The sequence below is a fragment of the Mesocricetus auratus genome, unplaced genomic scaffold, assembly GCF_017639785.1.
Source record: "Mesocricetus auratus isolate SY011 unplaced genomic scaffold, BCM_Maur_2.0 Super-Scaffold_100046, whole genome shotgun sequence".
NCBI classification, from domain to species: Eukaryota; Metazoa; Chordata; class Mammalia; order Rodentia; family Cricetidae; genus Mesocricetus; species Mesocricetus auratus.
The window spans coordinates 587,361-612,088 of record NW_024429223.1 but is presented as its reverse complement, the minus strand read 5'-3'; the positions used below and the strand labels follow the sequence as shown (position 1 = coordinate 612,088).

General features: G+C 42.1%; 1 protein-coding gene across 1 annotated transcript in view; it reads right to left on the bottom strand.

The window, feature by feature from the left end:
- Positions 1 to 19,431, bottom strand: part of LOC101839860 (carcinoembryonic antigen-related cell adhesion molecule 3-like) — a 143,697-nt gene extending 124,266 nt beyond the window's left edge. The window contains 2 exon segments of the mRNA XM_040735437.1: positions 17,745 to 18,104; positions 19,368 to 19,431. Of these exon segments, the coding sequence (XP_040591371.1) occupies positions 17,745 to 18,104; positions 19,368 to 19,431 (424 nt within the window).
- Positions 19,432 to 24,728: the final 5,297 nt, after the last annotated feature.

The window sequence follows — 24,728 nt, the reverse complement described above, 5'->3', positions numbered from 1 at the left end:
AGCAAGAACTTTCTGTAACTCTGGCTGGGAGGGACAAGTGTGTTTGGCAGATTTGGGCAAGGCATATGAAATGCTAACATTCTCCATATCAGACAATTGTTACTAATATAAGGCCAATCACCCAAAGGACTGCTTCTCTGAAAATTATAACGAGGTGTGGTCAGAGACAGATGTTGCTTGAAATCAGTAACTATATGAACAGAGAGAGCCCTGTGTTAGATGTGTGATCTTTCATAAGGTACAAAGCAAAGCCCTGTCCTTTGCCTTTTGGGAGTAGTGACAGTGGCATGCCTAAAATTTAGGAAGAATTCTCCAGAGTGAGTACTTGAATTCTAGAGTCAAACCTAACTAGCCATTTCTTTTCACTTCATAGAACATACATATCCTCAAGCTGCTGATGGCCTAGACTAGCATCTGTGAAAAGCAGCTGCTGCTGCTTCATATACATATGAGAAGGCCTTCGGGGTGAAGACACTAGATATGTGACAGTACACAGACAGCATATCTGTGACCCATCTGTTTTCTGTGTCTCTTTCCCAGTGGTAGCACACATTGTAAATGAATGTTGCCATGGTGATAAGGTAGTCTCAAATATAAACATGGCCCTGACCCTAGGACAGAACAGCTGTCTAGACCAACACCATCTGTTATCACTTGCCTAAAGGAGAAAATTGCTAGACTTAATTCCTGAGTATATGGAGTCATCAGGAAGACCTATGACCTCTGTCAATACCCTCCAAGATCCTCTCTGTCCTGTAACACCTCATAAGCCATTCAGATCAGTTGGTTAACAGCATGAGTGCCAGTGAGTCTGGGTTCTCCATGTTGAGTCTCAGAAGGAGATGTCCAGGTGATTAATGCATGATCAGGGACTGTGTGGAAGCCCTTGTAGTTGGAGTTAGGTAAAGTTTTAGAGCAACTTGACCTAGGTGCTAGGAACTGAAATAAGGTACTCTGAAAGAACAATATGTGCTATTAAACATTGGAACATCGCCCCAAACCTCCTTCCTCATTTTCTTCTTTGTTACCTTTGTGGTTCCAGTCAACCCCTGGATTCACCTTCAACATGCCTGTCTGCTTCTTGGTCCATTGCAATTATGGCTCTGTGAGTACAGAATGTGTCTGCTGTACTGGGATGTTCCAGGGCCTGGAAAAAGGTAATACTACTGTGAATTAATGAATGATACAAAATCACTGAAGGATTCTCATGTTGGTAGATAACAAGATAGGCTAATATCATATCTTGATTTCAAATTTACACTTACTTATGCATTTATATATGTGGAAAGAAATAGAGAGAGAGAAAGAATGTATTTACGCAGGCTTACATCAATGTACAGGTGACAAAATGCTACAATACTTAATTGAGGTTAGATGATAAGAAGTAATTGGTTCAAAAGAGCACATTCATACAACAAGGATGTCTGTTCTACTATGTTCATAGCAGCATTATTTGTAATATCCAGAACTTGGAAGCAACCTAGATTCTCCTCAACTGAAGCATGGATAGAGAAAATGTGGTACATTTACACAATGGAGTACTACTCGGCGGAAAAAAAAGGTAATCTTGAAATTTGCAGGCAAATGTATGTCACTAGAAGAAACCATCCTGAGTTAGGTAACCCAGTCACAAAAAGAGAAACATTGTATGTACTCATTCATATATGGATTTTAGACATGAATCAGGGGAGTGTCAGCACACAATCCCACTGCCAGAGAGTCTGGGAAACTGAACCTTCATCTAGCGACTGATGGAAGCAGAGGCATACACTCACTGCTAAACACTGAACTGAACTTCTGGAATCCAGTCACCAAAAGGGAGAACTGATGAGCAAAGAAGTAAAGACTGGCTTGGTTTAACCCACAGAAACAGTTGACTTGAACAAAGGGGAGCTCTTGGATCCCAGATTGATGGCTATGTGGAAAGCATGGGACTGACCCAGACCCCCTGAATGTGGGTGTCAGTGAGGAAGCCTAGGTAATTTACGGGGCCTTGGACAGTATTTATCCCTGGCATACAAATAGATTTTGATTTCCCATCCCACAATGAGGGATGCTCTCTCAGCCTGGACTCCTGAGGGAGGGCCTAGGCCCTGCCCTGGATGAAATGACAGACTCTGAAGCTCCACCATGGATGGCCTCACCCTCCCTGGGGATTGGAGTGAAGATTGGGTGGGGAGCTGGGGGACCTGGTGGGGAAGGCTGGGAAGGAGGAGAGAGAGAGATAGCTGGGATTAACATGTGAAACAAGCTTGTTTCTAACTTAAATTAAAAAAGGAAGTTAAAAAAGAAGTAATTTGTTCTCTAACTCCATGAATCTGAATCTGAGAATTGAAGTCAACATGTCAGCCTTGGCAGCAAGTGCTTTTATTCACTGAACCATCTTCTTGGACCACCCTGCTCTGATTCATAAATTTTTCATAAGTATTGGTCAATGAAAATAAGCATTGATAATCTGGTTCCTCCTTCCCTTACTGTTTCCTATTCAACAAAGGCTTCCTGCTACTAAACCTCTCTCTCTCTCTCTCTCTCTCTCTCTCTCTCTCTCTCTCTCTCTCTCTCTCTCTCACTCTCTCTCTCACTCTCACTCTCACTCTCCTCGCCTTTTGGGCTGTGAGAACAATCCCCTAGTCTCCTTTGAAGCTTCTATCTTAGAAAACATCAGTGATACTCTGAATTTCCCTCCTACTATCTACTGTGAAGACAAGGTCTCTACAAATTTGTTAGGGCACGGGTATAAGACTTTAGACCAGGGTCTCACAGCCTTAGTCAGACCCCATCTCCTACAGCTCACACTAGGACAGGGTGTAGGAGCTATCTGTGCTCTGACCCAAACACTCTTAGTTTACAACACCTAGCTTTTCCATGATCCTTACACTACACTGTACTAAATGAGTGGTGTAAAAGTTCCCTCTTCCCATGTAAGATAATGAAACATCAAGCTTTCCCTTAATGCCAGAGATTCAGAGAATTCTGCTCAATGATGCTGCCCAGAAATGGAGACTGTTTTCAGAAGAGGCTCCTGGGCCTCACTTCATGTTCACTACAATGACAGCTGTTTCTTGTTCTCTCACTCTCTCTACCTCTATTTTATTTTCACTCTTTTTGTTAAGTTTTTTCTTCTATATTTTTATTTAAATTAGAAACAAGCTTGTTTTACATGTTAATCCCAGTTCCTTCTCCCTCCCTTCCTCCCCTACCTCCCACAGATCCACTATTCCATCTCCTTTCTGTTGCCCAGGGAGGGTGAGGCCCTCCATGGGGGAGATCTTCAAAGTCTGTCATATCATTTAAATCAGAGCCTAGGCCCTCCACCATGTATCCAGGCTGAGAGAGTATCCCCCTATGTGGAATGGGCTCCCAAAGTTCACTCATACACTGTCCCTTACAATACACTAGGAATAAGTACTGATCCACTACCAGAGGCCCCATTGATGGCCCAGGCCTCATAACTGACACACACATACAGGGTCTGGGTCGGTCCTATGCTGGTTTCCAAGCTATAAGTCGGGGGGCCATGAGCTCACCCTTGTTCAGGTCAGTTGATTTTGTGGGTTTCCCCAGCCTGGTCTTGACCCCTTTGCTCATCACTCCTCCCTCTCTGCAACTGGATTACAGGAGTTCAGTTCAGTGTTTACCTGTGGGTGTCTGCCTCTGCTTCTATCAGCTACTGGATGAAGGTTCTAGGATGGCATATAAGGCCGTCATGAATCTCATTATAGGGGAAGGGTACTTAAGGATTCCTCTCCACTATTGCTTAGATTCTCAGTTGGAGTCATCCTTGTAGATCACTGGACATGTCCCTGGTGCTAGATTTCTCTTTAAACCTATAATGGCTCCCTCTATTATGGTATCACTTCACTTGCTCTACTATATTCTTCCCCAGATTCAATCTTCCTGCTCCCTCATGTCCTCCTCTCCCCTCTTCTTCTCCTCTTATCTTTCTCCTAACTCCCTCTCCCTTCTCACCATGCTCCCAATTTGCTTAGGAGATCTTGTTCATTTCCCCTTCTCTTGGGGACAATGTATATCTCAGTTAAGATCCTCCTTGCATCCTAACTTCTATGGCGGTGAGAATTGTAGACTGATAATTCTTTGCTTATGTCTAATATCCATATATGAGTGAGTACTTAACATGTTTGTCTTTTTGTAACTGGGTTACCTCACTCAGGATAGTTTCTTCTTGTCCCATCCACTAGCCTGTGGATTTCAAGATTCCATTGACTTTTTTCCCCACTGAGTAGTAATCCATTGTGTACATGTACCACGTTTTTTTATCCATTCTTCAGTTGCAGGGAATCTAGGTTGCTTCAATGTTCTGGCTATTACAAATAGTGCTGCTGTTTGTATATGAGTGCACTCTTCTGGTGTAAGCCGAACAGTGGAATTGCTGGATCTTGAGATAGACTGCTTTCCATTTTCCTTAGGACCTGTCATACTGATTTCCAAAGTGGCTGTATGAGTTTGCACTCCCACCAGCTGTGGAGGAGTTTTCCTCTTTCTCCACATGATCTCCAGCATATACTATCATTAGTGTTTTTGATTTTAGCCATTCTGACAGGAGCAAGATCATAGCTCTGAGCTGTTTTGATTTGCATTTCCCTGATGGCTAAGGTGTCTTTCAGTCACTTTAGATCCATCTATTGAGAATTCTCTATTTAGTTCTGCACCCCACATTTTAATTGGATTATTTAGTGATTTGATAACAAGCTTCTTGAGTTTTTGTATATTTTGGAAATCTGCTCTCTGTCAGATGGGGTTGGTGATTATCTTTTTCCATTCTGTGAGCTGACATTTTGTCTTGGTGACTATGTCCTTTGCCTTACACAAGCTTCTCAGTTTCAGTAGGTCCCATTTATTATTGTTTATCACAATGCCTGTGCTACTGGTGTTAAGCTTAGGAAGTGTTCTCCTGAACCAATTTGTTCAAGAGTACCTCCCACTTTCTCTTCTAAGAGGTTCAGTGTGACTGGATTTATGTTGAAGTCTTTGATCCATTTGAATGTAAGTTTTGTGCATGGCAATAGATAAGAATCTGTGTGCAGTCCTCTACACAAGCATTCAGTTACACCAGCACCATTTGTTGAAGAGTCTTTCTTTTTCCATTGTATAATTTTGGCTTCTTTGTCAAAAACCAGGTGATTGTAGGTGTGTGGGTCCATGTCAAGGTTTTCAATTTGATTCCATTGGTCTATCTATCTATTTTTGTGTCAATAACAAGCTGTTTTCAGGACTATAACTTGAAGTTATGGATGGTGATGCCTCTGGTTGTTCCTTTATTGTACAAAGTTGTTTTGGCTATCCTGGATTTTTTATTTTTCCATATAAACTTTAGTATTATTCTATCAAGGTCTATGAAGAATTGTGCTGGAATTTTGATAGAAATTGCATTGAATTTGTAGATTGCTTTTGGCAAGATTCTCATTTTGACTATGCTGATCCTACCTATTCAGGAGCACGGGATATATTTCCATTTACTGGTATCTTCTTTTGTTTCTTTCTTTAAAGACTCACACTTCTAGTTATACAGGTCTTTCACTTGTTTGGTTAGCTTTAACCCCAAGATATTTAATTTTGTTTGTGGCTATTGTTAAGTGTGATGTTTCTCTGATTTCTTTCTCAGTCCATTTATCATCTGTATATAGTAGGCTTCTTTCTCAGTCCATTTATCATCTGTATATAGCAGGCTTACTGATTTTTTAGTTAATCTTGTATCCTGCCACTTTGCTAAAGGTGTTTATCAGCTGTAGGAGTTTCCTGGTAGAATTCCTTTTGTCACTTATAGAAACTATCTTATCATCTGCAAATAGTGAAAGTTTGACTTCTTCCTTTCAAATTTGTATCCCCTTGATCTCCTTTTGTTGTCTTATTGGTCTAGCTAGAACTTCAAGTACAACACTGAATAGATATTGAGAAGGGGCCTCCTTGTCTTCTTCCTTATTTCAGAGGAATCATGTTGAGTTTCTCTCCATTTAGTTTGATGTTGGCTGTTGGTTTGCTATATATAGATTTTATTGTGTTTAGGTATGTTCCTATTATCCGTGGTCTCTCAAAGACATTTATCATGAAGGGGTTTTAGACTTTGTCAAAGGCTTTTTCAGTATCTAGTGAGATGACCATGTGGTTTTCTTTTTCAGATTGTTTATATAATGTATTACATTGATGGATTTTGAATGAGTTTCAGCTAGGGATTCTGTGTATAAGTTATAATAGTGTGGATGGACATTCTTGTGGAATTCCAAGCATTGGATATGGAGGACATCTCTGATGCTTTTGCCTGCACTTTGGGATCTTTTTTCCTACTGGGTTGCCTCTTCCATCTCTGATATGAGGGATTGTGTCAAGTCTAATGTAACTTGCCATCCCATGTTCTGTAGATATCCCTGGTTGCCCTACTCATTTTTTGAAGGGAATCAGAAGAGACATTAATCAGAGGTAAATGGGAAGTGGAGGTTAGGAAGAAGTGGAGTGAAGGGAAACTGGTCGGAATGTAATATATGAGAAGATAATAGAAAAGGAAAGAAATACATATTAACAAGAAAGCCTGCATTGCACAGTTCCACTGTGAATGCCACTCTAAGGTTAACATGAGTATGATCTGCCCTGATGTGAAGGATTTTTTTATCAAACTGTGGATCAAAGCCATTTAGAAACCAGTTATATCTATATACTCAAACATGGGCAGGCCCTTCTCCTGCCACACTTCCTCACTTCATATGGATGAATGGTGCTCAGGCAGCACTGGGATGAGGCAAATTAGTTAAGCAGGGAATGTTTTGAAGCATATGAGGATATTTTTATGTACGCAAACAGTGCACCATTTTTTTCACAGCAGACTCACAGACTCCAAAAGCTTGAGGGATCCTGAAATGAGTTCACATGAATTCTGAGATATCATTATACATCTGAAACACAACCTGAACTCTTAAGGCCTTTGAACTTTTGTTTACCACATTGATATCTTTATTTTTTGTTTTAAACAGCCCCACTTTAAATCCTGACCTTCCCTTGTACACACGTGTATCCCGGGATCATAGGATGAGTCACCATGCTGGCTGTACCTGAGTAGTGACTCATCATTTCCATCATGTAACTTTTCTCTATTTTGTACCCAATCAATAACCCCCCCCACTCTGCAGTAGGATGAGAAGAGGTCACTCATTATTCACAGCCAGGCTGATTGGGAGGCTGGTCTTCAAACTGAATTGGTTGGAGACCTCACACTTGTATTCTCCAGCATCTTTACTCCTCACAGGATCGATTTTGAGTCCACACTTCGTCGGGGACACAATCATCCTCTCTGTGAACTGCAGAGTCTTGTTATTGAAAATCCAACAGATAGAGGTATCAGTGTCAGGTGAAATGCAGGTGAAGATCACAGATCTATGTCCTGCAACTGTGGTATCAGTGACTTGCACAAACGGCTGTGTCACATGCTCTGTGAAGAAAGAGAGGAGGTTACCAAATGACAGGAGTTCAAAATATTCAGCCAGTCCCTCTTCAGTTCATACTTTAAAAACTTTCAAGGGGGTGGGATTTAGAACTATGACTATAGACATATCTTGTGTTATGCATTTGCCACCCAGGATATGTGTGACCCTGATACAGACACTGTTTCCTGTGCCTCTGTTTCCCTATAATAGGACACACAGTGAATGGTCATTGCAGTGCCCATGAGTTAAGCTTAGTTATGAGCAATGATTTGATGTCAGAGTGTGGGGCTGCTCACATCAGCACCATCTGTTACTATTTACCTGCAAAAGAAAATTCCCTAGGCTGAACCCCCAGGTGAAAAAGGAATCTTTAGTAGCTACCTCCTCTGTTTCTTCCCTTGGTGCATTGATCTTTCTGTGAAGTTTCATAAACCCATTATAACAAGGGGCTAATGACCCAGATACCTGTCCACCGAGCCTCAGGAGAAGGAGATACACAGGTCGACTACCTAACTGTAGCTGTCATGGCAGTACACAGCTGGTTCTACACTCTATGGGATAGTCAGTTCCATGACTTGGACAGTCAGTAAAACCTTGTTCCCTTTTGGCTCAGACAGAAAATCTAAACAATCAGTTATAAAATGTTCCCCAGTGGCAAAGTTTTGGAGTCAAACTTTCTTGGTACTCTCTGTGAGGACCCTATGGATGCATCAGCAAGGACTGCCTGACTCCCATAGAGTATTTCTGGGGACATATGCATGGTCAGAGCTCCAAGTGTGTGCACTGAGGCTGATATCCTGGGACTGAGTTTTCCCAGCAAATGTTCTCCTGTCTACAGGTAAAGATAGGTGATGGGTTCTTATCTTTTGTTGTTTATTTACCCTATGAGTGCCTACAGTAGGGGCCCAAACCCCAATGGAAAGACACAATGCTATGGGGGACAAAGCAGAAACAGCCCAATCTGACAGTTCAGTGTATTAAGTAAGATAAGCCATATCCAGCAGCTAGAGAACATAGAGAATCACTTACTTTTCACATACAATTTCACATATGCCTCTTCTATTTTGAAATTTTTGTTTAAAACTGCTAGTGCATACGTTCCTGTATCATTCTTCATGACATTCTCGAGCATCAGGGATCCATTATTGTATATCATTCCTCTACTGCTGTATGCAGGCTCCCAGGAGACAGGATATATGATTTTGCTGTATTCTACAATTTTAAGAACCTGGGACCTATGTATTGATTTGTACCAGGAAAAGGCTCGCAGATCTTCAGGAAGATTATGAACTTGTAGAAGAACACTTTCCCCTTCAGCAGCATACTGAGGCACAGGTTGGATCATGAGTTGGGAAGTGGTGAGAGGGTTACAACACAGAGAAAGGGATGCTGGAAGGGAAAAGGCCAAAAAAGCCATTGTATAAGTATCATTGTGCTTGATAAAAAGATGGTGACCTCCATCCTGAGCAGATAGATCCATCTCTCAGCCTAGAGTTGTAGGTGTGCTTGTATCTAACCCATTTAATAAAGTGCAGAAACATGACCTCATCCTTTCTAACAGTGCTCCTGAAAATGTCATTTCCTCTTCATGGAACTGTCCCGTTGGCTGTCTACATGGCTGCTTCCTCAGTCAGACACTGCCCACTCTTGCACACTGGGGTTTGAGATGATGCCTCCCCTGAACACAACAGACCTGGAACTTTCTCTTTCTAGGTTTTTTCTTCAATTTCCTTTGAGGAAACACTCAACACCTGTCTTCACCTAACAGATGAACTTGCTGTTATGTAAAAATAGCCTTTAGGTCCATGTGGTGATGTCTTGTTTGTACTCTAACAAGTAAACTGTGCAGAGTGCACTGGTTAACCACAGAGGGCATGCACTGGTGTCACACAACTTCAGTCCCAGCACTTTCACCTTTCACCCAGTACTTGGGAGACACATGCCTTTAATCCCAGCACTAGGGAGGAGGAAACAGGAAGTGATATGGTGGGGCAGAGAGAGGACTTTAAGGCAGGTAAAGACAGGGGCTCACCCCTTTTAAGTCTGATGGCTTTGTAAAGGTAAGAATTCTAGCAGATACCTCTACCCTCTGATATTAAGGCAAATTTTATTTGCTTGAGCATAAACAGAGTATCACCATAAGACTGGGGCTGTAGGATGCTGAGAGGAGTCAGGCTTAGGTCTTTAAAAGGCTTGGGTATTATTCAGGCTGGTTTTATTTCAACTTGATACAAGTTGCATTTTGCAAAAACAAGGCCCCAGTTGACAAAGCCACTACCAGATTAGCTTGTTTGTAAAACTATATTACATTTTTAAAATTGGGTGTAGATGTCAAGGTATTCAGAAAAATGCAGGCAGTTCACCCCTGGTCTAGAAGTCCTCAGTGATATAAGACATCTGGTTGAGCAAGCATGAAGAGCAAACCAATAGGAATCATGCCAAGCTTTCTGTACCAGTTTCTGAATTTTATTTATGGCACTCTCTATTTAGAGCTAATAAATACCCCAGTTTGACACGGATGCTCTAAAACCATTGTTTCCTATCATCTCTGAGAGGATGTAAGTGTAGAGCACCAGAAAAATGCTCCCCTGGTTCACTTTAGTTCAGCCTTGAAAAGATGAATGGATTCACAGTTTGATGGTCTAGAGCCCCAGAAGACTGGGATGACTCTGTCTTCTCAGGTTGAGTTACTTTCCATCAAGGTCATCCTTGATGCAGGTGGAGTAAGAAGGTGGAAGCTGCTCTGTGGCAATCTGTGTCTACCAATGTGTCCTGCACTAAGTGCTCAACCTCCATATGGTACACAGTGCAGATGGAAGAAAGCCTAGGCTGTCCATGGCATCCCTGTGTGTCTAAGGCCCACCCAGCACTGAAGAATCACAGAGAATCACTTACTGTCCACCTGGAGTTGCACGTGTGCTTCTTCACTTCTCATATCTGCTCTCAGAATTCGCAGAGTATACAATCCCAGATCTTTCTTAGTGACACCATGAAGCAGCAGGGATCCATCCTGGTACAGCATCTCTCTGCCACTGTATGCAGGCCCTGTAACAGGTGCTTTCCTATCTATTATATACCGGGCAATTTCTTGGTTCTTTAGCACAGTCATTCCTTTGAACCAGGCAAAGGCTATAATATTCTCTGGGGGATTGTGAACAAGTAGAAGAACACTTCCTCCTTCAGCAATGCTGGGTGGCACTGATTCAATAGTGGGCTGACCAGAGGTGTCAAACCTCCCACACTTCCAAATGAAGGCTAGAAGGGAAGAGAGAGATCCATATAAATTGAGACATTTGTATTTGACTAAGATGAGGCCCACTGTCCTGAGCAGATGAGTCCACTGCACAGGCTAGGTTTCTGGGTGAGTGTCTCCCTGTCCTAATGGTAGGAGGTCTGCACAGGTTCTTCATGTTCTCAATGTCATTTTGGCTTACTGCTATCAGATCCCTGATCACATTTCCAGTGTTAGAGTGATATCTGCCCCTACAGACCCCATGTCTTCACACTCAGACTTTGTTGTGGTGTTCCTCTTTGGGATGTAGACAACACCTGAATTTGCCTTCTAGCTTTCTTTATGTCAAGTCCACTCAGACTGAGACATAAGATCGAGGAGTTGCCTTGTATTTTTTAAGTGATGCCTAGAAAAATAACTGAGATACATGTGGAGACTGACTGAATAAATAATATCCCAGAGCCCTGCATGCCCATGGACTTATTTAAGAAGCTCATAGTCTCATGAATACCTTTCCATTTGTTTAAATTTTATACTTGTTTACATATTATACTTGTGTGGGAGCAGTGTAAGGTCAAGTCTAGTGTGTGTGATGTGTCCAAGACACAGTACTTGAGTGGAGGTCAGAGGACTTCTTTTCAGACAATGAAACAATTTCCTGTATCTGTTGGACCTTGCCTCTGATACAGACCAGCTTGATTTTTTATTTGGGACATCAAGCTGAGAGTATCAGTCTTCAGAATTGTTGTTATGCTTACTAACTTCACGCAAGAATAATGTCCCCCACCTCTATTACTTAATATTCGATGAGAGCACTCTAATGCTGAGCCTCTCTCCCACTCTGTATCTTCTCCCCTATGAACACTTACACCCTTCTTATGTACTTGGGCCATGCAGGAGAGCCCAGACAGCAGTCAGTCCTCTCCTCTCACAGTCAACTCATGGTATCCTCATCTGTGAGCATAAGCCCCTTTGCATAGGAGTACAGAGGAGGCCTCCATTGTTTCAATAGGCTGATCTGTCATGCTCCTGAGGTACTTCTGTTGCAGTCAGCTCCCAAGCTCTGCTGTCCTTCTCAATGTGAGCTGAGATTCTTCCCAGGAAGGAGCACCACCCAGAGTCCCATGGGCTGAGTCTGGGTCTGTGCTCAAAACACTGCTCTTCCCCTCCAGTTTCTGTGCTGCCCCATGTACCTATCCCATTCTGTTTTTTATGTTTCTGTCCTCTAGAACACACAGTGAGAGTCAAGGACAATTACTATCCTTGTGACAAGAGATAATAGCAGCTGACCATGAAACTGCACTCTGCTATGTACTGGCCTAGATTAGTCAGCACCAAAAAGGGAAAATCTGCACAACTGTGTGACAAGGAAACCCAGGTAGGCACCCAGTTTGTCCTGTTTTCAATGCCCTAGGAATACTGAATTTGCTCACAGCCAGAAGGTGACAAAACTGACTTTGAGACTCTGAAGGCACCAGGTGAATGATGTGTGGAGAAAAGAACAGATCTATTCTCACTGGTTATGGACACACTAGTTTCTGACCAAGGTCAAAGGCCCGTGATGTGTCAGGAGTCTCTCATCTTGGGTGTTTGCAAAGAGGTGACCTGATCCTTGGGAAAAGGTTGTAAGGTCCTTCATTCTCTAAAATATTTTCAAGACAATGATCCCACTTCCTCTGTTTGCTGAGCTATGTAATGGATTTGCCAATGTGCTCTGTAGTCTTTCTGAGGTTCCTTTTATCTCTATCTAGTTCATTCCCCTTGGATGCCATCTATTTTTCAACAGAAACATATAAAGTGAGAAACAGAACATGATTTCCTGGCAGTACAGCAGATACATTAAGCAGCTGGTAGGTCTGAGAATGCTGTTACCACGATTTCCAGGTGTGTAAAAACAGGCATGGAACCAAGCTACAAGGTACATTCCTGGTTCAGGCAAATAATTTTCTGCCAGTTCATAGTTTGTCCTGATGACATTCATGGTAATCACTGGGAAAACTAAAGCTCATGTCTGGGAAGCTGTCTGATTGCCATAGCCTGCAGACATTTGCCCGGCAGAGAGAATTCCCCAAGCAGGACAGAGAGGACAAGCACTTGTCAATAGATACTGTTTCCTCGCTCCCTTTCCTTGGTGACCATGGACTTCATGTGAAATCTCTTGTGTTAAGCAGGACAGTTAGTTAATGGCCAGGATACCTGTTGAGTTATGCCCCTTGTTGACTCTCTAAAAATGATGGCCAAGGGACATAGCCCAACCAAGTCTCTCATGACAGTGAACTGGCTTCACACATCATAAGACTTTGACTTCTAGGGAGCAGTGTCCCCTGGCATAAGGAAGTCATAATCCAACACTTACAAAATACTTCTCATAGACAGAATTGAGTCTGAGACAGAGGTCTGGAGACAGAGCATCTGGTATTCACATCTCTGTGAAGATCCCATGCTTTCCTCTACCAGGCACAATGTTGAGTCCCTTGAGGCCTTTCTTGAGGAATCATTCTAACTCCAAGAGTTGAAAGTCCCCACAAGCCTGCAGGAAGGTGAAAGACCTGTCTCTAGACTTTTCCCAAACTCCCACCACCCACTGGACACTATCCCTAGGAGACCAACTCTGCAGCCCCATCACAAGCACCGGAATGTGCTCCCTGTGGACATCTCTCCCCCACAACCCCAGCAGACTACATAGGCATAAGTGCAAACCACAGCATCTGGAAAATCAGGTAAGTGACTGGCCTTTCAGCTGGACTACCTCAAAGTCCAGACTCTAACTGAACTACACTAGCTGGGAAAAAACCAGCAGATTACATAGGCACAGGTGCAAACCACAATAGTTGGAAGAATAGGCACAGGCACAGGCCACATCAATTGGAATAAAAGATGAGTAAACACCTGTTTAAGAATATATTCCACAACCAAAATACAATGTGGCACCACCATGAACCAGTGATTCTACAACAACAAAACCTAAGTATTCCAATGCAACTGACAATTAACTTAAATGATAGATTATATAGAAGAGGAAATGAAAAGTTCCCTTAAAGAAGTTGAAGAAAAGGTAAAATTTCGAAGAAATCAATAACTTCCTTAAAGAATGCAAAGAACAAACAATCCGACAGGTGAAGGAGGAAATGGCTCAGGACAGGAAAACTGAAATAGAAACAAAAAATACAAACTGAGGGAATTCTGGAAACGGAAAATCTGGGTATGTGAACAGGAGTTACAGATGCAAGCATCACAAACAGAATACAAGAAATGGAAAGGAATCTCAGATATTGAAGACACAATACAGCAACTAGAAAATATTAAATCCAATTATTTTTGAACACAAAGCATCCAGGAAATCTGGGACACAATGAAAAGACCAAACCTAAGAATAACAGGGATAGAAAGAGAAGAATACTAGCTCAAAGGCACAGAAACACAGTAAACAAAAGCATAGAAGAAAAATTTCCTGACCTAAAGAACATGCCTGTAAAGGTACAAGAAGCTTACAGATCACCAATGAGGTTGACCAAAATAAAAATCCCCTTACCACATAAAAATCAAAATACTAAACATACAGAACAAAGAATTGTAAGAGCTTCAGAGGAAAAAGACCAACTAACATAAAGTGGCAGATCAATCAGAATTACACCAGACTTCTCAGTGGACAGAAGGTTCAGGACAGGTGTTTCAACACTAAGGAACAATGGATGCCAGTTAAGACTACTATAGCCAGCAAAACTTTCAATCAGCATAGATGGAGAAAGCAAGTTATTTCATGAAAAAACCAGATTTAAATAATACCTATCAACACATCCAGGACTACAGAAAGTACTAGAATGAAACATACAACCCAGGAACTGAGTTATATCCAAAAAAACAGTGATAAGGTAATCTCACACCAGCAAAACCCAAAGAAAGGAAAAACACACACTACCATCACCACTACCTAGCACAAAAAAATAACAAGGGTTAACAATCACTGATCATCACAGAAACATCTGACCTGACCAAGTGAGAGCAGACAGACCCCAGTAATAAAGCTGGGGAACCAGCACTGGACTGAACCAAGCCCTCTGAATGTGGGTGCCAGTTAGGAGGCCTGGGCACTCTATGGGACCTCTGACAGTGAAACCAGTATTTATCCCTGGTGCACAAATGGACTTTGGAAGCCCGTTCCACCATGGAGATATGTTCTCTCAGCCCAGATACATGAAGGAGAGCCTAGGCCCTCTCCCAAATGATGTGATAGACTTTGATGATCATCATCTCTGGAGAGGGGGTTCTATGGAACCCAATGGGGCATAGGAGGATGGAAGGGAGAGGGAACTGGGATTGATATGCAAAATGAGATTTGTTCCTAAATTAAATAAATAAAAGTTTAAAAAGTAAAAAACAAAAACAAGAAAGTCGCTAGTCAAAAACAAGTCTTAATATCAATAGACTAAAATTCACCAATAAAAAGACACCAGCTAACAGAATAGAAATGAAAACAGGACCCATCCTTCTGCTGCATACAAGAAACATACATCAACTTCAAAGACAGACACTACTTCAGAGTAAAAGGTTGGGAAAAGATTTTCAAATCAAATGATCCTAATAAGAAGCATATATACCTATCCTAATACATAACAAAATAAACTTCAAACAGAAAATTATCAAAAGAGATCGAGAAGGTAATTTCATATTCATCAAAGGAAAAATCTATAGAAATGAAGTCTCAAAATTCTGAACATATATGCCCCAATAACAAGACACCTGGATTTGGAAAATAAATATTACTAAACATAAAATCACATAGGAAACCACAAATATTAATAGTGGGAAACTTCAAAACCCCATTCTCACCACTGGAAACAAAGGAGCTAACAGATGTTATGACTCAAATGCACTTAATAGACATTTACAGAGCATTTCACTCAAATACAAAATATACTTTCTTCTCAGAATCTCAGGGAACCTTCTCTGAAATTGACCACATACTCATTATTAAAGCAAAATTAAATCAAGACCAGAGAAACAATTAAAACAGGGCTATAACACCTAAGAAAATACAAACCATCATTAAAGTCTCCCAAACAATAATAGTCCAGGGCCAGATAGTTTCAATGCAGAATTCTACCAGAATTTCAAAGAAGGGCTAATACCAATGCTCATCAAATTGTTCTACATAATAGAAACAAAAGGAAAATTGCCAAATTCATTCAGATAAGGCTTGGCTATGCTGATACCAAGCAAACAAAGATGTAGCAATGAAAGAGAATACCAATCTCCCTCATAAACTCAAAAAGGTATTCACCAAAACACCAAATAATCCAATAAAAATGGGGTACAGAACTGAACTGAGAATTCTCAATAGAGGAATCTAACATGGCTGAAAGACACTTAAAAATTTGCTCAACATCCTTAGCCATCAGGGAAATGCAAATCAAAACCACTCTGAGATATAATCTAATACCTGTCAGAATGGCCAAGATGCAAAACACTTATGACAACCAGTGTTGGAGAGGACGTGAAGTAAGAATGCTCCTCCACTCCTTCTGGGGGTCCAAACTTGTACAGTCATTTTGGAAATGAGTATGGCAGTTTCTCAGAAAATTGGGAATCAATGTACCTCAAGACCTGCAAAACTGCTCTTTAGCACAGGATGCCCAATCATATCTCTAGGATACTTGCTCAACTATGTTCATAGAAGCATTATTTGTAATAGCCAGAACCTAAACAAGATGCCCTCAACCAAAGAATGGATAAAGAAAATGTGACAATTTGCAAAATGGTGTATTACTCAGTGTGAAAAAAACAATGGCATCGAGAAAGTTGCAGACAACTATATGAAACTAGAAAAAAATCCTGAGTGCAGTAACCCAGACCCCGAAAAACAAACACAGTATGTACTCATTCATAAGAGAATACTATATGCAAAGAAAAGGATAACCAGGCTACAATCCTCAGCCCCCAAGAAGCTAGGTAGCAAGGAGGACCCTAAGAGGTACTTATGGATATTCCTGGGAAGAGGAAATAGATGAGATGTCCTGGGTAAACTGGAGGAAGTAGATGAGAGGGGATGGGTCAATAGGAACATGAGAACCCAACAAAGCAGAGTTGTTGGAAGACCAGAAGAGGAGAGTAACGAAAGAGATACCGTGAAAGACAGGGACATCATGGAGCTATGGAGAAACCTGGTGCCAGGGAAACTCCCAGGAACCTACAAGGATTACCCCAGCTATGGCTCCTTGCAATAGTGGAGAGGGTATCTGAACTGGACTTCCCCTGCAATTAGATTGATGACTACTCTAATCATCATGGAAGCAGATGCATAGATGGATATTCATGCTTTGGGCTGAGCTCTGGGAGTCCAGTTGAAGACAGAGTTGAGGGATTCCTAAAGAAGTGGATGGGGAAGTCAATACCATAATGGGGAAATATGCAGAGACAGCCAACCTGAGATTGCAGGAGCTCATGTACTACAGACAGACAGCTAAGAAACCAGCATGTGACCAACTTAGGACCTCTGCATCTGGGTGACAGTTGTGCATCTTGGTCATTTTGGGGGAACCCTAGAAGTGGGATCTGTATGCCCCTGATGCATGGTCTGAGTCCTTGGAACCTATTCCCTATGGCGGGATACCTTACTCAGCCTTGATGCAGGGAGGAGGAGCATGACCCTACCTCAGCTTGGTGTGTCATGCTTTGTTGATTCCTGTAGTAGACCTTATCTTTTCTGAATGGAGATGGAGAAGGAGTGAATAGGGGGTAGAAGGATGTAGGGTGAGGGAACAGGTGGAGAGAAAGGAGGGGAAACAATGGTTTGTATTAAATTTAAACATATAAAATTTAGACTAAGAAAACAAGAATCTACACAGACACTGATATCGTTGGTTGAGTTACCCACCATACATCCACCTCTGCAAAAGGTGAAGTTAAGTGAAGGATTCAGATCTACTGCAATCATTCTATATCATATGTGTCTTAAAGTAATGCTTGAATCCCAGGACAGGGGCACAGTGAATAGAAAAGGGAGGCACAGACCACTCTCCTTTGTGTGTCCAGTGAAACAAGCCTCATCTATATCACAGCGTTCACAACAAATCACTTACCATGCACATGAAGGTATATAGATGTGGTTGATATGATTTTTGCATGTCCATTATAGGTTCGTAGGGTATAGTATCCTGAATCCTTCTGTGTGACCTTCTCCAGCAGCAGGGAACCATTGGGATATATTGTCTCTCTACTGCTGTGCACAGGCCCCGGACCACTTAAATTGTGGCCCAGTATATAAACTGCGATTCCTTGTTTCATGTTTCTTAGTCCTTTGAACCAGGCAAAGGCTGTAACATTCTCAGGAAAATCATGAGGAAGAAAAAGGACATTTTCTCCTTCAGCCACTTGAAGTGGTGCCAATTCAGTGGTCACATGGGCAGTGGTGGGCAAGTGCCAGAGGGTTAAAAGAGAGGCTAGAAGAGAATTGAGAAAAAAACACCAATATTAAGCAGATGTGATTATCATCATTCAACTTTGGTGTGTGAGTAGGTGTGTACCCAGCCTCCTTTGCAGACAGGAGCAGCATGACTTCCATTGATTCAGAGTGTCAGAGTGACTCAGTAAATATCTTTGGAATTCTCTGCTCAGCTGTCTGTCAAGTTCTCCACTCACTGTCCCATATTCCTCCTCACACAGAGTGTTTTGTGTGAGAAGCAATGTCTCTTAGAATACCACCTCTAGAGAGGCCTTAATTTCTGACTTTTTTCTCTATTCCCTTTGAGATACTAGGTAACCCACAGCTTCATATTTTTGATATACTGACATTAGGCCCATTTGAATCAGGCCACTATGTGTGTTTGGTTTTGGTTTTGATTTTAGTTTAGTGTTTTTTTTGAGACAGGGTTTCTCTATGTACCCTTGGATGTCCCGGGACATGCTCTGAAGACCAGGCTGGCCTTGAACTCACAGAGATCAATTGACTCTGCATCTGGAGTGTTGGGATTAAGAGCCTGAGCCACCACCACCCAGCAGAACCAGAAATTTGTAATGGCAGGATTAGTGTGACCTTTTGGGAAGTTTCAGTTCCTAGAAAAGACTCAGACACAAGTAGATAAAGGAAGAAAAGAAGGAGGAATGTGGATCAATGGATTTGTCTTCACACCTCCCTGGTTTACAGCTTATGACAATAATAATATTCAAGTGTGAAATAAATGACTTTAGATTTACTTATACAAATATGTGAGTATTTGTGAAGGCAGGTGTCTCCTTGTGCACATATGAAGATATATGCCACATGTCTTCACGAGGGTGCATATGCCAGGGTTTGCATGTGTGGGTGTAAACACAGCACCTATGTGGAGGTTGCAATAGAACCTGCAGAAGTCTTCTCTCCCATAAACTGTGTGAATGGTGAATATGGGCTTCAGGTTCTCATATCTTTATACACTGAAACATCTCACTAGACCTCCCTGTTTGACTTCTATTTGGAGGGTCATGCTGTCTTGATTTGGAAGAGCTGCCTTCAGAAAATTCCAGCCAATGTAATTCACTGTGAATATGGAATGTTTGAGGTTTTTCTTGCCGCCATCACCTCCTGTCTCCTGAGAGCTTCAGGCTGCTGAGCCTCTGTCCCTCACTCCGCCTTCTTCACCGTAACTGCAAACGAAAGCCTTGAGTCTTCTATAGACTGCTTCTGAGCTTCCCTCCTCACACAGTCATAGAATGGTTACCCTTACCTGTGAGCAGAAACCCCTGCCATGGGGTGCACCCCTTGCAGAGAAGAACAGAGGACTCCTCCATCGAACTTCTCACTTGCTGTCCTCCCTCTAAAAAGAATAATCTCAGATCCAATACAGAACTCAGGCTCTGCTGCTCTTCTTCCTTCTGTACTGAGATTCTTCTCAGACAAAAGCACGTCCCAGAGTAAAATGGGATATGAGCAATGAATGGGGTTTAAGTCCAAGACACTCCTCAACCCCTTCCACTCTAGTGCTGACCCCATCCCTCTCAACTCCCTTTTATGTTTCTTCTACAAGCCACACCTTGAGAAATGAGGATAATAAGCATCCCCATGCCCTCAGAGAACAATAGCTCATCCCAGTGATGATGCCTGTTTCGTCTTGACCTTGGGTCTATCAGTACTAGAGAGAGCCTCCGTCATGCCTATGTGACCTTGTGACACAGAGACCCAGGTGAATACCCAGTCTACCCTGCAGGAAGGTAACAGAAATGCCTGTGAGGGATGAAAAGACACCATCTGAGTGATGGCTAGGGATGAAGATTAATCCTTTATCACTAATGTCATGAGTCAAATTAATCACCCAGGAGAGAGGCTCAGATGGAGTTGTGTGAGGAGTTTCATGTGTTAAGTGTTGGGGAAAAGGAGATCTGTGCATCCTTGAAATGATTGTGGACCCCATCTTCCTATGGAGTGTTTCAAGACTACATTCTAGCATTATGTGCTGGGTGCAGGGGTTTCCCTTCCTTCCTCTCCTCCCAGTCCCTTTACCCACTTCCCCCTTTCATTGATCCACCAGTCTGTTTTTGTGCCAGTACAATATGGTTTTTATTATTATAGCTCTATAGTAGAGCTTGAAATCAGAGATAGTAACACCTCAAGAAGTTCCTTTATTGTGTCCTCTCCTCCCAGTCCCTTTACCCACTTCCCCTTCCATTGATCCACCAGTCTGTTTTTGTGCCAATAAAATATGGTTTTTATTATTATAGCTCTATAGTAGAGCTTGAAATGAAAGATAGTAACACCTCAAGAAGTTCCTTTATTGTACAGAATTGTTTCTGCTATCTTGGGCTTTTTTTACTTTCCATAAGAAGTTGACTATTGTTCTTTGAAGAGATGTCAAGAATTGTGTTAGAATTTTGATGGTTATTGCATTGAATATGTAGATTACTTTTGGTAAGAAGGCCATTTTTACTATAGTAATCCTATCAATCCATGAGCATTGACACTCTTTCCATATTACGATATTTTTAAAAATTTCTTTCTTTGAAGACCTGAAGTTCTTGTCACAAAGGTCTTTCATTTGCTTGGTGTCTCAGGGTTTTTATTGTGAAAATAAACCATGACCATTGCCACTCCTACAAGGGAACATATTTAATTGGGATGGCTCATTTAGACTTTCAGAGATTCATTCCATTATCACCATGTCAGAGAACATGGCAGCATGCAGACAGATATGGGGTTTGAGATGTAGCTGAGAGCCCTACATCTTCCAGGCAACAGGAAATTGTTCACCTATCACAAAAGCAAAGCTTAAACAAAAGAGACCTCAAAGTCCAACCCCACAGTGAAACACTTCAGCTAACAAGGCCAAACCTACTTCAATGAGGTCATACCTGCTAATAGTAAAACTCCCTTTGGGGGCAATTTTCTTTCAAACCACAACACTTTGTTTGTGTTAGACTAAGATATTTTCTATTTGTGAATACTGTTGTCGCACCCACCTCGACCAGCAAGGAAGACGCAACGCTTGGACTCTTCTTTAAGCAGTTTATTCAGGAACTTTGAAAAATCTTCTGACCCCAGTGAGTGCCCGCCCACAGCTTAAAAAGGCCCTTGGGTGGCCAACCACAGTAAGCCATGTGGCAACAGCAGATAGGTCCACATATGAGGAAGCAAGCCTGATATCCTGCCTTGACCAAATAAGGAGTTGTTTATCACAGAGAGCACTTGCTCTCGGGCTAGCAGAATGCAGAAGCCAGCACCATCTTAAGGGTGCAGCACTTCGCAGCTCTCTACAGTTCCCCCTTTTTTGTTTTAAATGCAACAGGCAAGAGTAGAGGTCTGATCTCTGACAATGACAGGGACATTGTACTGATTACTCATTATGTGGCATCCACCCAACAAGCATCAGACCCATCTGATACCCTTTTTTCCAGAGGCGGGACTCTTGGGTACCAACCCTCATGTAATCAGACATGCTCTTCTCTGGGTCACTGTAGCTGACTCAGAGTGCAGTGCTCTGTCTCACACCCTGAGTGTATTTAATTAGTTCTTAAGGTGAGTAACCATGCCTGGGGGGGACTATTCTGCTTCAATCGTGCTAAAGGCCTGAATGATCATGGCTGCATTGCGTCTTTGTGTGACTCTAATCTTACATAGAAACCACAAGCAAACCAGGGAGACCAACACCAAGAGACCTGTTAATGCTCCTATACCTCCCCACTCCTTAAGATGGTTCATTGCAGAAGTCAGCCAGGATGATAATCCCGATGCTAAGGAAAGGTCCACTCTGGTGGAATTCACATGGACCACTGCCAGCCTCAACTCCTTCAAAGTATCTTCAAATTTACGTGACCAATTCTGTAAAAGAAAACTGGACAAATTTGCAGCTTTTGTAAAATTGGCATACTGAACAGATATAGTACATAATCCTTGCATTTTCCACTTGCAGCCTCCAGGTGCCAAGATTGCCACTCACTTCTCCTTAATTTGGCAATGATTTCCAAGCCTTAATGGCTATCTGATCCACCTGTTCAAACACCTGTCTATCCTGTCTGCATGTTTGCAAATCTACCTTTTCATTGCTGGAAAGGGGCACTGTTCATACCATGGGGATCACGACAAAACTCAAAAACCTGTATAAGACTGCATCATCTTATCTGTTTCAATTGTTGGAACACCTGACCCACTGCTTCTGGGCGTCTTGGTTCCTCAAACCACATAAGCCTGGAAGGAATCCTCAGCTTTTCATTTTCTGTAGAAACATAAGCACAAACTGACTCGGCCAAAGACTTCACTATCTTAAAATCCAATGGCTCATGATATCTCTGTCCTTGCTGATCTTGGAACACAGCGTAAGCAAGCTGCAATTCCATATGAACTTGCTTCCATGTCCCCGGACAAAAGGACCATTCAGAGCATGAACCCTGAGTAGGCTGATCCACTTCCGGGTATGGTGGTGGAGCAGTAGGTCTGCAACAGCCCTTCACTTCAATACCTGTTTGCCTGCTCTGATGTCTCCTCTTGTAATTGTCCTAAAGCATTTCTTCCCTTTTCAACTGCCTCACTACACTTCTGATCCTCAAGGCAACTCTTTACTAGTCTCCAGAGAGGCCGAACACCACCTCTGAGCATTTGAATTAATTCAGCAGCATTTATCATCAACTGTACTTTAGCAGTTGTTCCTTCCTGAGCAATCAAAAAACTGAAAAACACAAGAGCATACAGTATCCAGACTTATTGTGTATTTTCCATCTTTACGTGGCTTATTTATTTATATATTTTTAGATTTATTTATTTATTAATGAAGCAGCTCATTCAGAGCCAAAAAAAAAATGGGTGCGACTGAGAAGCGCCCATAGTCAAACTAACAATGTTTCTTTTAAGCATTTACTCTCGGTTCGCTGCTAGCCAAACTAACGATGTTTCTTTTTAGCTTTTACTTTTGGTTTCCTGCTAGCCAAACTAACAGTGTTTTTACTTTTGGTTCGCTGCTCCACGAACCTTTGTCCCGCTCTCTCTTTACCTACAGAGAAGAGCAAATCAACCGCTCTTGTGGCAGTCCCTTTTTTACCCCGCTCTTGTCGAGGTCCCTTTTTTGTCCCACCTTACCTTGGGAACTTACCAGCACGCTGCCCTGACTGCAGAATGTTCTGAGTCGATTGGAAAGGGTCCCCATACTTACCACCACTTGTCGTGCCCACCTCGACCAGCAAGGATGACGCAATGCTTGGACTCTTCTTTAAGCAGTTTATTCAGGAACCTTGAACAATTGTCTGACCCCGGGGACTGCCTGCCCACAGGTTAAAAAGACCCATGGGTGGCCAACCCCAGTAAGCCATGTGGCGACAGCAGATAGGTCCACATACGAGGAAGCAAGCCTAATATCCAGCCTTGACCAAATAAGGAGTTGTTTATCACAGAGAGCACTTGCTTTCGGGCTAGCAGAAGGCAGAAGCCAGCACCATCTTAAGGGTGCAGCACTTCACAGCTCTCTACATACTGTGAAGAATGTTTCAACCCTGATTTTTTTCTCAGATAATTTATTATTTGCATATAGGACTACTGATTTTTTAGTTACTTTTGTAACCAGTCAATTCATTGAAAATGTTTATCAGCCCTAGGAGTTCCCTGGCAGAACTTTTTGGATCAGTTATGTATATATTCATATATGCAAATAGTTATACTTTGACTTTTTCCTCTCTAGTTTACATCGACTTGATCTACTACAGTAGTCTTAATACTCTTGCTAAATTTCAAGTTCTTTCTTAAATGGATATGACAAGAGTGGACAGCGTTGTCTTGTCCCTGATTTTAGTGGAATTGCTTTGAGTTTTCCCCATTTAATTTTATGTTGGGGTTGGTTTGCTATATATTGCCTTTACTGTGTTTAAATATGTCCCTTGAATCCCTGTTATCTCCAACATGTTTATCACAAAGGAGTGTTGGATTTTTAAAGACCTTTTCAGCATCTAATGAGAGCTGGTAGGTGGGTCACTCACCTGATTTTTGACTAGTGTGGCCTGCACCCCAAGGCTGTTTTCTGTCCAGATGATTTTGGGCAGTCTCAGGGTGACAGTTAATGCTAACAAAGACACTGTTTCAAATTGTTAAGTTCTCTTCCTCCATAGGGAAATTGTAGACGTAATTCCCCATCCTCCAAGTGAGGGGCCCTCTCTGTTTGCCACGGTCATCACATGTGCTGTTGCCTATTCAGAGCTGGGGTACAGGTCAAGAACATCTACTCTGAGTGGGATGATGTTTCTCACTTCCCAAATACTTATCTCAGGGACATTGTGATCTGTACAGCTGACATTGTGAAGAGTTAGTGAAACAGCATAATCAAAACATAAGTTTCATCCTGACTCAGTGCAGTCCTCCCAGGCACATTCATCTTCTCCCTCTTCTGGCTTTATTGGAATCAGAGCTGTGGCAAATTACCAGGTGAGACAACACAGGAACTGGAAGCCTGTGGGGTAAAGGAACTTGAGCATGCCTCAAAGGTCTGGGTGTTTCTTCTGGACCACAGGGATCATGATCACAATTGGGAGACAGAAATACATGAGTTAGGAACAGAAAGAAAAATCTCCTTCACCTTAAGGAATAACTCTCAACCTGGGAAGTTCCTTCTTCCTTG